At 39.1% G+C, this 22,569-nt stretch overlaps 2 protein-coding genes and 1 pseudogene across 2 annotated transcripts in view; 2 read left to right on the top strand and 1 right to left on the bottom strand.

The window, feature by feature from the left end:
* The window catches only part of LOC149045662 (DDB1- and CUL4-associated factor 1-like), a 413,926-nt pseudogene that overhangs the window by 174,275 nt on the left and 217,082 nt on the right, over positions 1-22,569 (top strand).
* Positions 1-22,569, top strand: part of LOC149045672 (uncharacterized) — an 83,374-nt gene that overhangs the window by 11,458 nt on the left and 49,347 nt on the right. The gene's annotated exons all lie outside the window — the stretch shown is intronic.
* On the bottom strand, positions 12,733-20,554 carry LOC149045674 (uncharacterized). The gene is made up of 10 exons (XM_089207371.1): positions 20,389-20,554; positions 18,699-18,815; positions 18,000-18,184; positions 17,635-17,754; positions 17,082-17,158; positions 16,648-16,688; positions 16,130-16,226; positions 15,693-15,789; positions 14,266-14,866; positions 12,733-13,791 (listed from the first exon to the last, which is right to left on the bottom strand). Exons 1-10 carry the CDS (start codon positions 20,552-20,554, stop codon positions 13,406-13,408), a joined length of 1,887 nt encoding a protein of 628 aa, XP_089063497.1. The 3' UTR covers positions 12,733-13,405.

The raw sequence follows: 22,569 nt of genomic DNA, 5'->3' as shown, positions 1-22,569 counted from the left end.
TTAGTCAGGAGGTGTTTCGCTTTTTAACAGCCTCTTCGAGCAAGGGTCTTTTCGCCTTTCACCGCCCCCTCCTTCCACTGTCCACTCAAACTCCAAGTCAAACATGGCCGGTCAAATAATAGATCGCGAGCAGGTACGAGAATCTTGAGGACTTTCACATCAATATTCGTAGGAACGGACCAATCAAAGAGAAGTGAAACCGCCATTATTTTGCCAGTCGAAGATTAACTCAGTCCACGGTTTTAAACAGCTCCTTTATTGAATCATGCTTGTAGTAGTCGCGTTCAAAATCCAGTGGTGTCTCACAGTTCTTCTGACTAGCAAGTCGTAATGCAGTGAATTCCGTTTATGACGTCATCACGTTATGCAATTAGTATTAATTAATTGAAAATTGTGGCCTTAATTAGCTAGCGCAGTAGTTGTGGTTATTAAGCAATACACTCCCCCATCTGAAATGAGGTATAGTAAGTATACGATTTACAAGTAAATTTAAGAGTTCAGTCAGTGTTCATCAATAGGCAGTATTAATATTAGGCGCTGTACTGGTCGCTGTACACTTATATAGCCTTTTCCTTTATACTTAGTTACAGGCTCATTTGTTATGTTCTTGTATTCGACGTCTACTTTCCGGACTCTCCCATCCGTTCCTGGATATGTATTAGAAACTCTCCCGATCTTCCATTTTCCTCTTAACAAGCTCGAGTCCTGTATAAGAACGATATCTCCAGTTTTTAAGTTACGGTGGGATGTATGCCATTTTTGACGTATCAGCAAACTGGGAAAGTAATTTTGCGTCCACTTCTTCCAGAAAGAAGATATTATCGTTTGTACGAACGAAAACCGTTTTCTATTACTCGCTCGCTCGTCAAAGATCATGCCACTTGGTATTCGTGCCGTTGCTCTACCAAGCAAAAGATCGTTTGGGCAAAGATATGCACCGTCATCAGGTGACGCAGGGTGCCTTCCTATTGGTCTTTCATTCAGCAAGTTGGCGACCTCGTAAAGTACTGTTTGTAACTCTGAGAATGTTAAGGTACTATCGCCAATAGAAGCGTTAATAGCTCGTTTTACAGATCTTATGAGAGCTTCTGTGACTCCGTTCTGCCAGGGTACGTCTGCGGATGTAAAGATCCACTCAAATCCCTCAGTTATGCCAAAACCTTTTAGTTTGTTCCAATCCCAAGTCTTGGTCATATTAGAAAGCTCTTTATTTGCTGCGACGAGTTGGGTACCGTTATCTGAGAATAGCTTAGATGGGTAACCATGTAGTGACACGAATCGTCTGAAGACCATAAGGAATTTGTCTGTACTATAGTCTGCTGCTATATCCAAGTAAACTGCTCTTGTCCCTAGACAGTAGAATATCACTCCATACGCCTTAGATGTTGTTCTTTTCTTTACTTCATCGCGAATCTTGTAAGGTCCAAACAAATCGATGCCTGTACTGCTCCATGGAGGGGCGGGTTTCAGCCTTTCAGTTGGAAGGTTGCCCATTACTTGTTCACTGACTTTTTTATCAAGTTTTCTACAAACGACGCATTTGGACTTGATTGATTGCACAAGTTTCAACAGTTTCGGGATCCAGTACCTGGTACGCACTTTGCTGGCTGTAGTTAATATCCCATGATGCCCTTTTCTGTGTATTTGCTCTGTAAATAAACGTGAGAATGGGTGATCGTATGGAAGGAGTATTACTTCTCTCTTGTTGTAGCTCATCTCCATCCATAACTCGCTTCGTCCTCTAATCACATATATACCATCTTCTCGCATCTTAGGACATAATCTTTTGTAATTCCCGTTCTCGATATCCTTCCCCATGTCTTGTTGAGCTTCTCGTATCCAAAATAATTCAGCCCTTTCCAAATCGTGTGGTTTGAGATCACGTGTTGCGTTTTTCAGAGATGTTTTGGGGTTTCTGTCATAGGGTTTCAGAACTCTTGCCGTCACCCTTAAGAGCTTGTTATAATTTGAGTACTTGGTGATATGAATCCTTCCTGCAAGGGTATCCTGAAATCCTTCGATTTTTATAGCCAGTGCCGTCTTGACTCGTTCTGGTAATTGTGATTCTAAATAATTGCGAGTTATTGGCCAATCATCTTCTGGTTGTCGTAGGAATTCGGGTCCTTTCTGCCATGCGCTTTCGAGCCCGATATCGCTAGGCTTCTTCCCTCTCGTGAGACAATCAGCGATGTTGTGTTCGCTCTCTATCCAGTACCAATCTGTTTGGCTTGTTCCTTCTTGTATTTCTCCAATTCTTGTGGCAGCGAACGTGTTAAAACCGTAGGAATTTTTCTGTATCATAGCATGTACTATTTGTGAGTCAACAATGTGATAGATTTTTTGAAATTGGTATCTGCATTCTTTCTCAATGAAGGTCTTGAGACGTTTGTTCAATACTGCTCCACATAGTTCGATACGATCGATAGATATTTTTTTGATTGGAGCTAGGCGATTCTTAGAGATGATCAAGTTACTTTCAAATTGACCATTTTTCCGTTCCCAGCGTACATACGCGCATGCAGCGTAGGCGTCTTGAGATGCATCACTAAATATAATAAGAATAGGTTCTCCAACTGCATCCGACGGCTTCACGCATCTCGTGAATCGTACTTGATCCATGTCTTTCAAATCTTTGAAGAAGGTTATCCAGTTCTCTCTATTCTCTTCAGGAATGGGATCATCCCAGTCAAGCTTCTGTTCACTTCCCCATAAGTGCCGCATTAGAATCTTCGCTTTTACAGTGAACGGTCCAGCTAGTCCGAGAGGATCATATACACTATTGATCTGTGAGAGAATCATCCTCTTCGTGAGTTGTCGAGGGGGAAAATCTGTGGTTACGTTATTTGTTTGTAAAGCATGTCTCTTTCCTTTTGGTGAGAACTTGATCTTGACTTCAAAACATAGCTGATCTTCACATGGATTCCATTTGATCCCAAGTATCTTTTCGGTCGACGTATGTGGTGTCTGTACCATGATCGTTTCTTCTTGCTTGTTAATATCTCCTGAGAATATCCACTCTTTAACCTGAAATCCTCCTTTAATAATAGCTTTCTCTATATCTTGGCTAAGGTCACGGGCCAGTTCAATGTTATCTTTGCTTTCGATGATATCGTCCATGTAAGTGTTGGTTTGAATTATGTCTGCTGCTTCCGGATAATTCTCGCGCATCATCTCTGCCGTTTTTCTCAATGCTACAGTGGCGATCGTGCCGGACGGTTTATCTCCAAATGACACTCGCTGTATTATATAGGTGTCTGGTTCTCTCGTACTATCCATGTCGCGCCAAAGAAATCGGTGAGTATGTTGGTCTAACTCCGACGTTTTCACTGTGTGGTACATTTTCCTAATGTCTCCCATGAAAGCAACTCTGTTCTCTCTAAAGCGTATCAAGACTCCTAACAAGTTATTGAGCAAGTCAGGACCCTTTGCCCAATACTCGTTTAATACGTGCCCCATATAGTTCGCACTGCTGTTGAAAACTATACGGACTGGAGTAGATTTCGATTCTGGTTTGAGTACTTCGTGATGAGCAATGTAATGCGTAGGGCCTGTGTAGTTTGTTAATTCTTCCTCGGATAGTTTTCTTGCCACATTTCTTGCCACCATGTCCTTTATCTGTTCGTCATACACTTTCGCGTGATCTGCGTTCTTTCTGAGTCGTCGTTCGGTAGCAGCTAATTTCGCCATCGCTACATTGCGGTTGTTAGGAAGCTTATGGGGGTCTTTTATCCAGGGGTATTCAGCGGTCCATGAGTTGTCTTCACTGTTGAAACGTAAATTCCGCTCAATTAACTCCAGTTCCCTTTCTTCCTGTATGGTATAATCTTTGGCGCCCAAGGAGCATTTTCCGCACTTGCATCCCCCGCACTTCGGTTTGCACTGTACACCAAGTGCCTCGATAGTGTAAAAATCTTCGACATTGACTTTGCCTACAAAGTGTACTCTCGCGTTTCCAAGATTATGGGTCATGCACGTTTCTTTAAGCAGTGGGTGAGTTCCTCCAACGCATCTTCCAAAACGATTTTTCAGTAGTACAAGATGCCCATTATTCTGTTCCCTTTCCGGGTGAAAGGCGGCGTATTCATAACCGATCAATACATCAACTGGACCAGCGGGTCGCGCTATTTCATCCTTTGAAACGTTTCTAAATAGGTGGGCGATGCTCTCTACGTTTACATGCTCGATATCAGAGGTGATTTTGCTGATCCCATATACTTCGAATTCCACGGCTTGACCTCGCTTGTCCAAAAGTGGTAGCTTGTATTTCATTGTTTCGATTTCCTCGTTCTGCCCTCCTATCTTCACTATTGAAAGATTCACTTTGACTCCACTGAGTTTCTCTTGTTTCGCTTTGGCGTTGGTTATGAAGCAAAGTGAGGCTGCGTTGTCCCACATTACATTAGCTGTCCCCTTCCTGGTTTTTACTCTCTGTACTTGGAGAAGACATGTATCGACGTTGGAGTCGCTGCATACATTGGCGGAGGCAGAAGCTTGCTGGGGTGTACTTTCATCGTTTTCGTGAATTGATGGGTGATGTTTCCTCGTGCAGCCATTCACGCCGCAATCTCTTTTTATCCTACAAGTCCGCTGCCTGTGACCAGGCTTAAGACAAGCCCAGCATGCTTGCTTTTCTTTGAGAAAATCCCTTTTTTCGTCAACTGTCTTAGCTTGATAAAGTCGGCAATTTGACGTCCAGTGCTTACCATTCTCGTGAATCAGACACTTAGGCCTAGGTTCTTTGGTACTTTCGTCTTTTCCGACTGTGATACCCTCCGAGTAATGTGCTGCGCCCTTGTGATATTGGTTGCTGCTTCCTGCACGGAGTGTAGCACTTTCGTATTCAATGGCATCCCTTTGACTCTGTAGAAAGTCGAGAAGACTTGGAAATTTGTTGCTTTTATCAACAAGCCTGTCACGAGAGCTTACCCGTTCGGACCATTTCCGTTTGATATCTGACGGGAGTGCTTTCTCAATTACGCTGACTGAACTTGTAGTCGTGATCTCTGTTTCCAAGCCGAGTCCTTTTAGGTTACGATAACCATCCTCTATGAGGGTTACAAATTCTATAAAGCGTTTATCTTCTCCTTCTCTGAGCATTCTAAATCGCTTTATTTCGTCAATGATGACATCGACAACTTTGGCTGGGTCTCCATATTTGTCGTCTAAACGATGCGACATCTCGTCTATGTCGTCGTCTACGCAGTTCACCAATCTCGCTGGCTCCCCCTTAAGACAGGTGCGTAGGACGTGCGCTGCGTCACCTTTTCGGATTTGAGTCATAACTTGCTTCTGGAAATCTCTTTTAAATTGCGGATACTTGCGCAGTTCTCAGTCAAAGTGAGGCATTCGTACTTTTTCTAGTTGTAGAAAGGAAGCTGAGGCGGTAGACTCCCGCTTTGTTTCTTTAGCTTCTTCCACATTAGTGTAGCTTAGCGCTATTTTCTCCTTTATTTCATGATAACAGGTTTGGATTGTAGCGATCCAATTTATTTCAGCTTCTGCTGAGTCTTGAGTTAATAATTGTATCAGTTCTGCGTTTGATCGTTTGCATTCCAAAAATTCTTCTTCAATTTGCGTTTGTAAATCTCTCAATGCAAAATTGGGAATTTCTTTAGATTGCAGCGCGTGCGAGATACTTTTGTATGAAGCTTCGAAAACTGCACGCGCTGTTTTCTGTCTTGTGCGTGCTTTATCAATGTATTCTTGACGCTCCGCGTACGCACGTGTTGATCTTTCTTTCACAGTGATTTTGCGATTGGTCGCCTCATTAAACTTCTCTTGGACTTCTGTCATCCACACTTCTGCTTCTTCAGACTGATCGTCTGGCAATAGCTCGATGTAGGCTTCATGTTTGCCTTCGAGTTCATCGTACGCTTCCGCGAGTTTCGCATAGTTTGTTTCAACTATTTCTACGCCTTGGTTATTGTCTATCGACTTGGTGAGGAAGTTCTTCTTTCTTGTGAATCTTCCTTTAGCTGTTGTACGCTTGCCTTTAGCCTTCTCGATTTCAGCTGCGTTTTCCATCTTCGCTTATCCAGTTGTCGCTTTGTAGCAGACCACCGTGGATTTTGAATATTTTGCCAGTCGAAGATTAACTCAGTCCACGGTTTTAAACAGCTCCTTTATTGAATCATGCTTGTAGTAGTCGCGTTCAAAATCCAGTGGTGTCTCACAGTTCTTCTGACTAGCAAGTCGTAATGCAGTGAATTCCGTTTATGACGTCATCACGTTATGCAATTAGTATTAATTAATTGAAAATTGTGGCCTTAATTAGCTAGCGCAGTAGTTGTGGTTATTAAGCAATACAGCCATCTTGGATGCGAATTCGGTTATGTGATTGGTTCTTGCCTTATTTGCATACAAAATCCTGCACTTTGTTAGGTTGTGGACTATAGCGCCTCCCCTGGCACTAAAGCGGAGATGAACTTTAAATCACGTCACTTATTGCAACACGTGTTTGATGTAGGTCAACAAAATAACGACTCAATGCCTTTTTTCCCGTAGGAATCCGACGAAGGTGGCGAGGAAGATGACTATGTCGATGACGATGATAATGAGAATGATGATGATGACGATGAGGATGATGATGATGACGACGAAATTGAAATCACGATATCTGGCGATGATGATTCGGATGATGACAGTGATATTGCAATCTTTTGAAGCGCGTCTTTTAAGTTTCCATCTTTCAGTTGTTAATTCAACTCAACAATGAGCACGTCATTCTGCTATGTTTTTATCTTTGAAAAATGTATGTGTATCACACAATTTGGGAATGATAGTTTAAGCTTGGAGTTGAGCTTGTTGACGGCGGAGTTTTATGTAAATTGCTATGTAGCAGAAAGTAGAAGTCACTATCGAAAAAGTTACACCCATGTTACTGATTATCAAATAAATAGAAAGGATGGAATGATTTGTTATTCCTCTTGTAATGTAAACAAGCCAACAAAGGACTAAAGTTACTCTTACTCGCCACAGAGTTACTACTTGTCCATATATTAGCCCAAGTGAAACAGCTAAAAGTCTGCCTATATTTATTGCAGTCACTGTGAGGACAGACATGCCACAGAAAATGACGCCCAAGGTTCGGTTGATGAGCGAGCTATGGTAACAATTTGCAGAGTGTTCTTGGGAAATTGCGTAAGCAAGATGAAACGGCTGGAAACTGAGTCCAACGGTGATATCAGCGCATGCAAGATTACTGAACAAACATTTTGATGGTTGATGAAGGAGAGAGGGAAAAGAATGAGACCATTTCACACAATGGCTTCAATGAAAATTATGAGATCAATGACGAAACAAACATAATAAGACTTCGATCACATACGCCCGTGAAGCAACGAAATTGATCGATTCTTGTTTGGTTTGTATTTTCCGTCAGGTTTTCCATGTTATTTTATAGCAGTTACCACTCTTTCACTAGTAAAGGCGTTTAGAACTCTCCTCTTGAACACCACACTGAACATCCAAAGAATGAATCTAGTTTCCGAAATGAGCAGGTGGTGATATTTAAGTCTCTCTAGCCATTTAAGACTGTCAACTGCAGAAGGGGGGTTTTCTATATTCAAGAAAAACACAGTTGAAGTGTTTTCGGTCGATATCATTTTGTTTTCTTTTCCTATGGTGATTTTCTAATATTTCCTGTGGCTTATTTTTTCATTTTTACTTCAAAAGAAGCATGGAGGTAATTGTTTCTTTTCAGCTGGCTATTTGCGGTGGTAAAACTGTTTTTCCGCACACTACAGCCTACTCGTTTCAAAGCAAATTTCATTAATTTTACAGTTGTGTTTTCTCTTCAGCTCCTAATCGAATTAATTCAGAAGAAAAAGTGATATCGAGCTAGGATTTTCACGAATGTTTTTCGCCAAGTTAAAGAGTACCACTACTCACTAACATATTTTGACGTGCCGGCAAATTGGCTCTGGCTAATGCGTTTTGAATTTAGGGAACACACTCGCGCCAAAGTAATTAATTTTTCTGCTACGAATAATAGGGAACTGGCATACGGTAGCCAGTTTACTTTATCAACTCAGTTGTCCCGCTGCAAAGGTCTTGTTTGAATGTCTAGCCGCTACCGATATTTGTGTGGGTCTTTTTTCACAACCTCTGTTCGTGACTTTTTTATTTCTTTACATTGATCTCGGTAACACCGATATAGATATTTTGTATTACGTCGAAGAGGTTGTTTGTATATCCAACTATGTTTTGTTTGGAGTGACTGTACTGATATCAACAGCCATCAGTGTTGACAGACTTCTTGTTCTGTTATTGAGGCTGAGATACAGACAAGTTGTGACACTAAAGCGAACTCAAGCTGTTATACTTTTATGCTGGATAATTGCTGTTTTATGCGGATCGTTGCTTTTGTGGCCGTTGTGGTATCTCTGGTTACTTCCGTGTTTGGTACGTAAAGATCCACCTTAGATTACAGCGGTACCAGGCTGAAGTAGAAAACAACCCTGGCGAAGGACGGTCAAACGCAGGAGAAGATATAGGAGTAGGAAAAGATGAAGCAGGCGCAATAACGGGGACAAGAACAGCCACAGAAGAAGGAGCAGGAGTAAAAGGTACAGGAAGGGGAAGAGTACGTGCATGGACAGCAAAAGGTTCATCAAAACAAAGATTAAACGGGAGAGTTCAACTAAACATCAAACAATATCAGAAAACAGTTTCCAGTATATTTTGGGTGCAGTTGGCTTTAGTGGCATGCTACATCCCTTTCATAATTGTGTCGATATTGAGACATACAGTACTTAGTGGATCAGCAGTTCATGCTCTGTGGCTCTTTACGAAAACTTTAGTTTATCTGAATTCATCTCTGAATCCCTTTCTTTACTGTTGGAAAATCACAGAAGTGAGAGAGGCAGTAAAGGACACAGCCAGGGCGTTTTGTTGTTGTTCGTGATTCAAGGTCGCCTTTATTTATGTGGAAAAACTTCCGTGTCCTCAAAGAATAATTTTTGCGAATTTTCATATTAATCAATAACGAATCATTAAATGCTGACAAGTAATTGCACTTACAGAGTCGAAAACTCTATTGCAATATGAGGAGGAATACAAATTTCTTTTTCTTTTCCATGCATGTTCTCTTTAAAGGAAGGAGAATAAGAAGAGGAAGACATAAGTTATATCAATTAGTCTCTTTTTTTGTCATGAAATACATATATGTTATTTGCCGGCTGGGAGGTCCGTATGGTGAAAAACTGTGACCGAGGTCTTGAAAATACTGCCCGAGGTCACAGTTTTTCACCATACGGACCGACCCTTAGCCGGTAAATAACATATTTATTGTTTTTTAAACTTGACGAAATTCTTTCCAAAAGAACCCGAATGATTTAGGGCAGTAAATACGGCAAGATCTTCCATAAACTGAACAATTTTTGAGTGAGTAAATGGTAGTTAAAATAGCGGTGATGCAAATTAAAGAGAGATGCCTCAGCGAAACATTTTCATTTCCGTAAAGATAAAGATGATTTAAAAGGCTTCCAAACAAACTTTGAAACATTATTTTTACAAGTATCTGCCACAATCTGACGCTTGTCAATTAGAGAGCGCGTAAGAAAAAAAAAGCGCAAGAAGATTTGAAAAAACAACGGAACTAGTTTGGCAAGGACTGTCACGACAATGTTTTCTTCAAAAACAATCAATGATATAACGGAAAGTATTATTCACTCTCATCGACGATTCATTCATGTACGAAGATTTACCTCTGTTCATTAAGTAAACGGCGAGGAAAGTAGTTGTGAGTAAATTCAATTTTTTTATTTTGAAGTTGTGAGAGTTTGCTCGTTTGTTTGCTGCAACGGCGTGTGTAAATCTGGTCTTTCCTCCACAAAAACTGAATTCGAACGGCACACTCCAACGAGACACAAGGGGATTTAATGCGGCCTTTTCTCAATAAATTCCTTCAGTTTCTGTTGTGCAATTTATGGTCCAAATGTCCAAATTGAACGGACTTTGAAAGACTCACCAAGAGCGTATATTTATTGTCGAACTGAAATTAAAACTTCGCTCGCTCTTTTACTACGAACAAATTGTTTGAGAAAATTCAGACATTAAATGAATGAAAGTTCCATTGTTCAGTTTACCTGTAACCAAATACCTCACGTTTTAACTTTCTAAGTACTTTTTGTGAATGATTAAAATCAATTGCAGACGGTTTTTAGGCCGCTTGTCAACCGACGTAATGACACCATTGCCTATACAAATTCATTCTGAAACCAATATTTTTTTGTCAACTAAATTGATTTGAGAGAGAGAAAGAGAGGATTCATAAGTCGGCTTGAGGTAGTGACCGATGTGTTTGCTTAAAAATACTGCCCAGCGGGCAAAACGAGGTATATTTATGAAAAATGGCAACGAAAGTTGAGATGTACACGGCGACTCACGAAAGCGTTACCGTGGCCCGTGGGCAGAGATAGGAAAATACTGACCGGGTAAAGAACCAATCAGATTGCAGGATTCGTTACCGTGCCCTCTAAAAAAACAATAAAATGAGATATTGATTGAGAATTGATTTCTTCTATCTATTTTGGACGGGTTTCTAATATTGATTTAAAGATCGCCCATGCAGTAACAAAATTAATAATAAACGTTAATTGTGGACTTGTCTTTGCTCGATATGCCCTGTTCTCTCATACGTAAATCTAATATCTCGCATTTTGACTGAACAAACCGTTTTTAGCGAAGTGCGAAGCAACTTTGTCTAATAAAATCTTAAAAGAGTCTACCCCGTACATTTGTGCGGCCCCTTTAGTCCTCTTGCTGGCGGCGCTTTTAAACAAGGAAGGTTGTTATTTTCTTTTCCTTTTTCGCCGCCTCAGTTATTGCTGACTTCTCTATTTATACAGTCACAGTGAACCACTGCTTTCTTTTGCATTTTTGGCCTCTTTCAACTGACTTTTCCCCACAATCAGGAGGAAAAATCTCAAGATGAATACGTGTAACCTTTATTTTAAAATGCGTCATGCTTGAATATCAAATAAGACCACATTAAATATCTCACAAATTGAGGACGCCACAAAAATGGCTGATTGGTAATTAAATGGCTTATATTTTAGTATTATAGCAGCCAAGACCTTTCAAGTTTATTTATATTTTCTTCATTGACATTAATTTTACAAGATATGGATGGAAAAATGATCCACTTTCCAATATTGTCTTCTCGGAAATGTTTGCATTATTACGATAAGTTGCGATGCCAATCGCCTTATTGAAAGTTTATCAAATAATTATTTCGTAACTCTTCACCAAGGTAGAGTTAACTAGTGGTGGATATTTACCAAGCTGCGAAGCGGAGATGTAAATATTTACCCCTAGCCACCGGCACTTAGATGAATATTTGTTTTTGTATATAATTTAATATTGTGAGATAAAATAATACAAAAAGATGATTTTGAATGATTTATTTCTGTAATAATCACAACATTTTTGGGCGCAAATCCCCTGGAGGTGAATGGAGAAGGATGTGCGGAGTAACGTTTTAGTGACTACTTTCGGGTTCCTTATATCTATATATGGATCGACATATGTCAGATTTTCGGGAGATTCAAATAAAAAAGAAATTTAAATTTAATTTCGCGTGCAGAAATTTCAAAACCTTATCTAAACGATAAACACTTCCTTATAAGCATATTGAACAGTCAAATAGATATATACTGAAAAAAAGGCAAAAACCAAAATTTTTGAGATTGACATCAGAGTCCCCACCAATCTTTTGATCGACGATCGTGGTTTTATTTCATTTTAATTTAAAGGACACTCCCTGTCTCAGAAAAAAATTGTTGTCTTAGCCCAACCTTGAACTGGGAGAGAAATGTGAAGTTTAGTATCATCCAATAATATTCAGTAAAACAAGACTGAGGGGCATATGCAAAGTCATTTACATAAATTCTGAACAAAACAAGTCATGGAACAAACGCTTGTGGCACTCTGGATTCAAAGACCAGAGAGTCAGGGACTCGGAATTTATGAGCGCTACTTGTTTTCTATCAGATAGATTAATGATGAACTAAGCCACGCCGAAATTCCCTCGTTTATTTTGTCAAAGGTCCTGCTCATGTCAAAAAACACAGCGACAGACAGTAAGAAAATAGCTGCCGTTGCCTATTTCTCTAAAAATCATAGCACAGTACTTCTCAAGATGAAAGTTGAAGTAATGGGTTAGGCAATGTCAGCGTTATATGTAAGTGCTCGTGAAAAAAACAAAATTGAAAAATGACTGAGTGAGAATCCATTATTATATTAGCTCGTCTGTGTTTCTCGAAAACGCCATCTATTGCTTGATTAAACTCGACATATTTGCTGACATAGTGCACCAGGAAGGCACGATTAGTGTCAACAGTATTCAAACACAATATCCCGAGACGCCAAAATGCCTGAAACTGTGGAGATAAAAAGTGAAAAATAATGCTTCTTTGGCACTTGGAATATCTGCCTTAGGCCAACTTCTGCACTAAGAATCATCACAATGGGGTCATTTATGTTTCAAACTTCTAAAACACTTTTCTCAGACAATTGCAATGATTAGAAGCAGTGATGTGAAATAACAACATTCAAGACTAATCAGCTTAATACCGCCTATCTAATCAACAAATTGGAATAGAGAACTCGATTGAAAAGGCCGGTGAGTCAGTAGCTGTCTACAAAAAAGATAAAACGTATTTGGTTAATAATGTTTTGAAAATATGCTACTCCTGGTTGCTAAGCGAGTGTAAGCTGGGAATTGAAAGATATATACACTTATCAGAACTAACGCAGCGCTACTGGATTTTCGTCAATCTTACTCTTTGAAGGAGGCCAGATGTCATTTTAGTTTATGGTATCCTTCAAATCTACAGTTAGATCCAGACCAGCAATTTTGCTGCAATGAATGGAGTAAACGAAACGAGTTTAGCTTACATAAGTTTATTGAAGCATTTAGGGAGTGCTTTACAACAAATAAATTATTCTTAATTAGATTAGGAAATATTGCTCATACTAGGAACAACACTCACAAACTTACGCAGCATTTCTGACTTGATCAGTTATAAAAATTATCTTAACAGCAATTTCTTTTTTTTTTGTTTTTTTTTGTCTCTATCAGCCTACAGTCAATAACATCAACAAAGCACTGACAAGTGCACCAAGTGAATAAACGGTAAACTAAGAAATGCAAAAGTGAAGTAAATAAACAAGTTTTTCTTTTTGAAGGAAATTCCACTTAACCTCCACTTATAAACTATGAAAATGGTTATCATCACTACCGAAGCATTACTAAAATAAAAATACGAAAAAACCTACGTCTTAAAATAAAAAAAAAAACTATGAAATATTGAGGCTGAACTTCTCGAAATATAAACTACAAATAACCACAGAGTGTTATAAGACTACAAACTTAAAGGTTCAGCAATTCTGCTATTATGCCTCAGTCCTGCACAAGAGGAGTTGCTTCAGATGACTCCTCGTCTTCGTCACTTCCAGTTTCGTCTATATCCGCAGCAGTAAGTTGATTACCATCATACTCTTGTACGCCAGCGTCTCCGTCAAAAAGGTCTACAGCATCACTTTGGTCGTCCATATAGTTTCCAAGATCGTCTTGTTCATCCTTCGTGTACTGTAGTTGGCAAGTCTTCGGTTCTTCTTCTACTGCCTCCTTTTCAGATTGAACTGCTACAGCACCTTCATAACCAACGGTATTTTCAGGTTCACTTGTTACACCATCTTCGTCACCAGTTTGAATTTCTGGAGGGAAGACGGAATCACTGAGGCCTTCTTTTTCGATCAAAGGATTGTATTCTAAAGAATCAAGATCTTCGATCACACAAGGGAATGGTGAGGCATCGGGTTTGTTCACCTCATTTGCAGAGCGTGCGAGAGAGGTGGGATCTTCTTTTTCAGTAGCAGAAAGGCATTCTGTGGTTTCCAAATCTTCTTCCCTAGGTACAGGGGAGCATGTTGAGTTATTGGAATCTTCTTCCTCAACCACAAGGGGGCATGCTAAAGAATCAGAATTTTCTTCGTCAGTCACAAGGGAACGTGCTGAAGCAGCTAGACCGTCTTCGTCCATCACCAGGGAGGATGGTAAAGGATCAATTTCTTTTTCCTCAATCGCAAGAGGGCACTCGGAGTCATCAATTTCTTCTTCCTCAATCGCAAGAGGGCACTCGGAGTCATCAACATCTTCTTCCTCGTTCTCGCTAAGGTATGGTAAAGTATCACTCTCCAAAGGGTACGCTTGGGCATCCATATCTTTCTTATTACTCTCAAAAGGGTATGCTGCGCAACCTTCTTCTTCTACTTTGATTCCGAGAGGGAAAGCTGTAGCACCATCGTCAATTCCAACCATAGAGGGATGTGCCGTAGCACCGTGCTTACCCACTTCACGGGCGAGATTTCCTGCAGCTGCCCCTTTGTCTTGTAAGTTAATAGCGAAGGGGAAAGCTGTAGCACCATCGTCAATTGCAACCACAAAGGGATGTGCAGCAGCACCGTGCTTACCCACTTCATGGGAGAGATTTGCTGCAGCTGCCCCTTTCTCTGGTACTTTAATAGCGAAAGGGAAAGCTTGAGCTCCATCGTTTATTGCAATCACAAAGGGATGTGCCGTAGCACCGTGTTCACCCACTTCACGGTCGGGATCTGTTTCAGGTACCCATTCGTCTCCTACGTTAATTCCAAGAGGGAAAGTTGTAGCATCATCATCCACTGCAACCAGAAAGGGATGTGCTGTAGCACCGTGTTCACCCACTTCACCGATGGGATTTGCTGCAGCTGCTCCAAGCTCGTCCGGTCCTGCATCTTCTGGGTTTGCAACAGCTCCACGGTCATCGACAGAGTTGTACTTATCCTGATCATACTTGTCATCGTCAAAGATATCTACATATGTCTATGAAAAAGATTAGAAGGTAATCAGAAACTGCATGAGTTAAAAAATCTTGAACGAATGAATTTCAAAAATTCAACAAAGAAATTCCAAAAATGAGTCACTAAAAAGAAAAAAAAGAGCAGATCAGATATCAGTCACAAAGACAAGAACAATTAATACTTGCATGAATTGATAAGAATAAAAGTCAGCTAAGGTCTTCCTTTCTGTCAAAGTTTTCCAAAAGTGTTATTTTACGATCTGTTCCGTTCTTTCTTGTGCATAGACAACAGAGGGAAAATAAGGATGATCCAGACTGACATGACGTAACCACACTTGCGTATGTTTAAAAGTAACATTGGTTCATGATGAAACTGAATTCACAAATTGTTAGCGGCTGGGTGGTTAATGCGTTCTGACTATAGCCGCAAACGCTAATCACTCGTATTTCAAACTTTACTAGAACAAACTTGACACATTGTTGAATACGCTAAAAGACGAATGTGACCAAACCAAAGACGAAAACATGAAACCCAGAGCTAGATATGTAACGATAATTTTCGCAAACTAGACAACTAACCAAATAAATTACGCGCAACCAATATATATAATATGCAAATAAATATAACGTGTACAAAACTGGTAACTGACAAAGGACACTAATGAAGACGAGAAAATAAACACCTAACACGAAACTATGAAACACCAACACTAACAAACAATGATAATACAAATTCTTGCGCCTACAATGACATCACATTATTGACGAGAAAAAAAATCGCAATTGACTTGGTAGGATACCAATTTCAATTTCTGAAGTATATCCTGAATTATACCCTGTATGGCAAACCTTTGTTTTAATATATGTATCCATTGTTTGGTAGAGCTTCACAAAGTGTGGCCGGCTGGCGCTTTCGTATTTCCAGCAGTTTAACATCACCGCGTATCTATAGAAAAACACAGGGACATATGATCACAGTAATTCTGCGATAGGCATTAATATTGCGAGTAGCAAAGTTGAGAAACCACAACTTGTTACAAAAATAACTGAAATGCTAAGTTTATCTCATTACATTGCAGCTCAAACGAATTCTGTGATGAAAAACCCATCGTATTCTTTATTTGACTCAATAACTTTTCATTTTAATTTTTGTAGTGACAAGATAAAATTAATTTCTTAGGAAGGCTACTTATTCAGAGCGAGTGTATCAAAAACACCTGACCACAGCAGAAATCGATGTTGCTTTTGACTTATATAACATTCCACACAGAGGAAGCAACACCTACAAACTGTCGTCGATATGTTCAGGCTTTGGCAGACGATAACCTTCTTCGATTTTTTTCATTGTCGTGGATTGAGACCATCCATCGTAAGGAATGCCTCCTGTGGAAAAATGATGTTTTTTTTCTGTTGGCCAAAAACCACACTTTTTTTTGTTGTAATCACTTTCATTCCTCTCAGCGCGATCGCAATGATTCTTCTGTCAAAACGACAATTAATTGCTGAAATACATTTCGGTTTTTTATCAGATGAAAGTGTATTGTAAAAAAAACAAATTTAAGTGTAGCAATGGATTTAAGGTTTTTCAATAATGTACTAAATACAGTTCTACTTAAACTTAAGCTTTATGTCAAGTTGTTATGCATCGTCATAATTTTATTTATCAGCGACATTAAGTATTGCTTCTACTTCTCTATTGTACAATGTTCTTTTGTCCGCTCGGTATCACTCATCAGTTAGTAATTATGCGTGCAATTTCGGCAGGTATATTTCCTGAATATAAAGTAACAAATAAGTTAAGTACCGACAGTGAAGATTTCATACAAGACGATGCCGTAGGACCACCTGTCAAAGAAATGGAAGGATGACGATATATCTCAACTGGGTTAGAAAGATAATAATTACTCAGATACTTGGGATATTTAAAAACATGCCATCAAGATATAAGCAACCTCCCTAAGAGAAAACGCCATATTTATTAGTTTAATTATCCACTCATCCTTTTATCCGTCTTTTCTTGTCCTAATCAGATTTTGGATACTGTTCGTTAAACTTAATATTCATGTAAAGTCTCATACTACAGCTGTAACCTCGGCTGTTCCCCAGCTTGACGTTTCCAAATGACTCTCTAAGCGATAGAGCACTGAATATTCTAGTCTCCCTGGCTACGTTAAGGTAGAATCGCAAAAAATGTTCACTCTTGGAATATATGTAGATAATAATCAATACAGTACGTACACATCGCTTTTGGTTGACAGCTGTTCCACATGTCCAAAGAGAATCTCGGGTGCAGTCCATTTGATTGGGATACATCCCTGGATGAGTAACCAAAATATTATAAACATCTGAAATCTAACGAGGCTTGTATACAACTTCTAAAATAATTTGTATATAAGATTAAAACCGTGATGTGAGGATTCACGATAAAGTCAACAGCAGTAGACACCTTTGTACAAATTCTATGAAAACGATTCACACACTCCTTTTGCTTTAAATTTCCTGTGTTACTTTGCCCTTCGAGTTTGTATCTTTGTTATTCAGAGAACGATATCTCTTCCGGCTTTCTTATTTCCTGTGTTCACTCCTTAGGTACAATTTTTTTTTTTCTGTGAAAGTTTCGATACGCTTAGAATGGCTCCCCATTGAAGGGAAATATATTTTGCAGTAAGACTGTATAACTGAAAAGAAAGGTTTGTAAGGACAGTAATATTTTAATTCTTCACGTTTTTATCTTCCATACCAGCAGCCCCAAAACCAATTGACTAAATGATGAAAAAATTCTGAAAATTACCTTCTTGGCATTTCCTGGGCCGTATTTGAAATCCTGATAACAGAGCCCAAAGTCAGTCAACTTGCAGACACGATGCTCATCAAGAAGGATGTTACGAGCTGCAAGATCGCGATGAATTACCTGAAATCAAAAAAAAAAATGATATAATCTGCTAAAAAGGAACGTTGATAAGCTACATAAAATAAAAAAAATAAGGTATAGGTAGAAAGTTTAACATCATGCCTATTTCAGACCATTTCTCTGTGGAATAGTGATTCTAATGTGCTGGATATTTTTTAGCCGTCCAGAGCATTCTTCTCACGATTTGCAAGTCATGCAATTTAAACACATGCAGGACCATAACCCGGAAGAGTTTGAGCACTTACCCCTCTGGACGCGAGGAAAGTCATACCATGTGCGATCTGTTTAGCAAACAGCACCATGTCATACGTTGTCAAGTGGTCGACCCCTCCGACCCCATGATGATATTGGTCGAAAACCCCCCTGGATTTTCTGAGATAGCCCAGCAAGTCACCTCGCCTCAGGTACTCCATGATAAGTATTGGCTGAGCTAAGAGGGAAAACAAGAAAATCATTACATGGCAAGCAGTTCAGAAGTTCCAAAATGTGTTTGAAATGTACATGCTTTATCTATTTATACATTAGGTTATATCTGTAATGAATCAAAGTAGAGACAGAGAGGGAAAGTAAAAGAAGAAAACACGCAGATAGAAAATAGACGGACACATACGGCAGATAGAAATCTACAGACAGACAGACAGACAGATAAACGGAGAGACAGAAAAACAGAGATGACTGATAAATAGACAAAGACTTGCCATCGTAAGTTAAAGCTTTTATCACAATTAGCATGTAGATTTTAAAGCTAAAATCTTCCAAGTAAAATTCCCTACATACAGTGCGAAGTAAATTTCTTTAAAACAGTCAAAAAAATGAAATAACCATCGAGTTAGTACACCATCTTAGCAATACTGATAGAAGTAATTGTACCAGTGGTTGACCTCAAAGATGTTTTTATCGTTATTGTGAATTAGCTGATTATAATCATAACAACAGCTGATTACCTCCAACTGTAACACAACCAATGAACTTAACAACATTTTCATGGCCCTCCCTTCCAAAGAGTTTTAATAACTCTATCTCTCTCAGCAGGGCCTTCCTTCCTTTCTCTCCAGAGATTGCTAAGAAACCACAAAAAAATTAAATAAACAAACAAACATTGCATATCAAGAGAGACACAATTAATTATATAAACATCCACATCTAGAGGTGTTGTATATATATGTGTTGTATATATGTATATAGATATGTATATTTGGTGTTAAACTATCAGTGCAAATTGCATTTGGTTTGCATAAAAAAAAATAAATTTCGTTTTCTAAACCCCATAAAATCCATACTTGTCAAAAAAAAATGTAAGTTGGTGATCCTGTTTAATTGTATTGAACATGAAATTTCCAAAATAGATTCATCTTCGTTGAAAAAATTATTTCCCAAGGAAGAGATGTTATTAACAAGTTAAGCTCGTTGAACTTCGCAATTGTTTACAGACAACTCACAAAAGTACAGACGCGATTAAGCCTAGAAATCGCACCTGTTATAATACTTAATCGGTCGAATAGATATTTGAGACAATTTTTTAAGATACGCTCTGTTTGTGCCTTCTTGTTTCTTTCCGTTCACATGCTACCTAATCCTTGCTTTTATCTTATTAAATGTTATATAAATTCATAAGCATTTCCAGAGTTATTGTAAATTCATTTGACTCCGTAAGCTTGTTAAAGTGGAACCTGTATTTAGCGGTCACGCGTGGGGATGGTTGACCGTTTAATATAGGTTCCACTGAATAGGGGTGTTATCGATAAAGGTTAAAAAAAACGTCATTCTATGCCATCACGGACCACTTAACGTACACAACCTTGCTCAAAAATACAACCAACATTGATTTCGGGAGATAAACATGGATTGAAATTCACTTGAAAGGTTATTCTTAATTTTATTCGAGTAATTCCGCTTTAGTAACCGTTCAGGACAGGTGGGGAGCATGACAAATAGGCTGTAAAGGGTGACCACAGCCGCTTGGTATAAAAATTACTACAACTAAAGGAGGAAAATTTCGGGACTTTGAAAACCGACCGCTTCTTACAGGGTGACCGCTTAATACATTGTTCGACTACATTATGATTTTCAGCTTTTTCCAACGAAAGAAGATCATACTACTACCACTAGACGGGCATATGGCACGAATTTTTGCGCCAAAGGCTCACCCTCTCTAAGTTTCTTTGATTTCCCATTACAAGTTTCTAAGCGGGCACCTTTGCAAAATATTCGACGTCAGAAGGTTACAGGTGAACAGCGGGTGATTGGAGGTGGCGCGAAAGTAGTGAAATTTTTAGTATTGTAGTATTTTCCGCTTTTATACGCTTTAATGCAATTTAATCAAAAAATTTCCATTTGTCTCCACAGCTGCTTATACTCTAAATGATAATCGTGTTCTGTTATATGTTCGTTGCGTTATGTGACAACTTACCTGACGACTGGTCCCTCGGGGAACGCTTCGCTACTTATTTGACATGCCAGCTGGTAAATCATTTTAACAGCGCATAGCTTTTAAACTATCAATTTTATATATCAGATAGGTTAATTAAGCGAGTTCTAAGAGAAATGCTCTCTATGAAGATGAAAAACACTGAAAATTGATAAAGGATAGTTGAATTAAGCTTTGAGTGAAAAAAAGATCTAAAAAGTACTTACGTAAGTAGCACTTGACAGCAACTGTGCGATTTCCAGGTCTGCCACGGGAACGACCCAGTAGCGCTCGCCACACTGAACCAAATGCCCCTTTGCCAATATGCTCACGAAGGTTCAGGCGGTCAGATGCAATCTCCCATCCATCTGTGTTTACGTTCAGCTGATCCATCTCAAATTCATCTTCCCCTTCACTGAATAATTGCAGATGAAAACAAGACTTTAACTATCCGTGTTACCTATCTATCTTTTCCTTCTTTGAATCTGGTTTAGCGTAACGTGATAAAGATATCTTCTATATCTCCACTTTAATTTTTTTTTCTTTTCATTTCATTTTTCATTTCATTTCCGGGTGCTTCAGAAAATTATCACTTGTGACATTTGGATACCAATTTACTGAACCTGTTTTTCCGACTCATCGACCCAGAGAGGAGATTTTATTGAAAAAAAAAGGATTGAATAAACCTCTCATAAAGATAACCTAGCGCCGACTGTGTTTTTCGGCATTTTACGTCATATAAATATCGTGTCCCTACGCGAGAAATGAAATACTAACCAAAACCATTCGAAGTATTGTCTACAATCGATATATCGAGTGGTATTTTAAATTTGTCTACAAGACTCCAAGTGTATTTTAACTGTAGTTTCTGTAACAAAGAGTGACGAAGGGTCAAAGCTTCTCTTCTTCTTTACAAGTATGCCACCCACAACTCAGCATACTGGTTACAAAAAAAAAAGATACTAAACAAGCTGTCAAAACGAGTGAAGGTCGGACGAATCCAAAATAGAAAGAATGTTAAGAAACATTTGACTGCCATTTGATGAGAACGGCTTCGAAATTTGCCGCTGCTTCGAAAGGAAAAATCTTTTATTTTGGACCATGTGTTCTAGGTGGTTTTTGCTCAGCAGTGGCGCTTGTCATTACTCTACTAAGACTTATTCAAGAGTTAGAAACTTCGGAAATAACCACACGTTCAAACTGAGCATTAGAAAAAAAAAGAGACAATTCACTTACTGCAGCCTAGGTGGCACCTCAGGTGGGGCTATTATCAAAGGATATGTGGAAAGAGGTGAAAGAAATCGCTTTGTTGTGAGTAAGAATGACGTCATTAACTAAGTTAAAGCTTGCGACTCAGAAACCACGTGTAACTTATATTTGACTCTGTTGTCAAACAACGGGAGAAGGAATAAGGTGGGTTATCATGGTAATTAGTTTCATATAATTTGTAACGTTTTCGTAATTTGATTAGTAATGGGCTTTACCGAGACTGTAGAGGTACCTTCAAAATCAGTGCTGGAAATGCAGAATATGACCTGCTTAAAATAGCTCCTTCGTGCTCCAAGACACTGACGTATTAAAAGCCACAATCTGCCATATGAAGACAATTTATTTTCGTATGGTAACATTTTACCTGTCGCACGGCGTTTTTTAATGTATGAAATGAACGCCAGTAGAAAAACGACAGCAGCCAAAGGTCCCGCAATGTAGTACCACTCCAGTGAGCTGCTGGAGGGAGGTGAGCTGCTGGAGGGAGGTGAGCTGCTGGAGGGAGGTGAGCTGCTGGAGGGAGGTGAGCTGCTGGAGGGAGGTGAGCTGCTGGAGGGAGGTGAGCTGCTGGAGGGAGGTGAGCTGCTGGAGGGAGCCTCTGAATTTCCTGAAATACAATAATAGAAGAAGCTTAGTAGGAAAGTAATTTGCTGGTCGGCATTAAAAATAACACTTAATATAAACAATTATCCAGATAGAGAGCTAATTTTTTTTGGTCCAACAATTTACGTTGTTCATTGCTCGCGTTGGGTGGCCGGGAAGAAACTTTTGAAAAACAGACGCAGATGTGTTAATTTACAGAAAACAAGCAGATAGAAAGAGAAAGATTGGTGAAAGAATCATAGAATATGTTTAACATACTGCTACTGTTTCAAATTCGTTTTGAAATATTTTTTTAAAATTTCTTTAAATTTAATTCATTTCAAATTTCTAGTTCCCAGAAGACCAAAAAACCACTGGAAAAGTTTGTGAGGAACTTAAAAAGCGGAGGTGTACTTTATAATAATGATCTCACATAAATGCCTTAATTACTGAGATTATATGTGGTTGCTTAAACAACTTACTTTTGACATTTACTGTCACAACAGAGCGAGCCACATTTCCTGGCTTGTTACGTGCTTCACAAGAATATTCGCCAC

This window comes from Pocillopora damicornis, chromosome 5 (genome assembly GCF_964200805.1).
Source record: "Pocillopora damicornis chromosome 5, jaPocDami1.2, whole genome shotgun sequence".
NCBI lineage: Eukaryota > Metazoa > Cnidaria > Anthozoa > Scleractinia > Pocilloporidae > Pocillopora > Pocillopora damicornis.
Note: the sequence above shows the minus strand (reverse complement) of the source record. Positions and strands in the feature narration are given on the sequence as shown.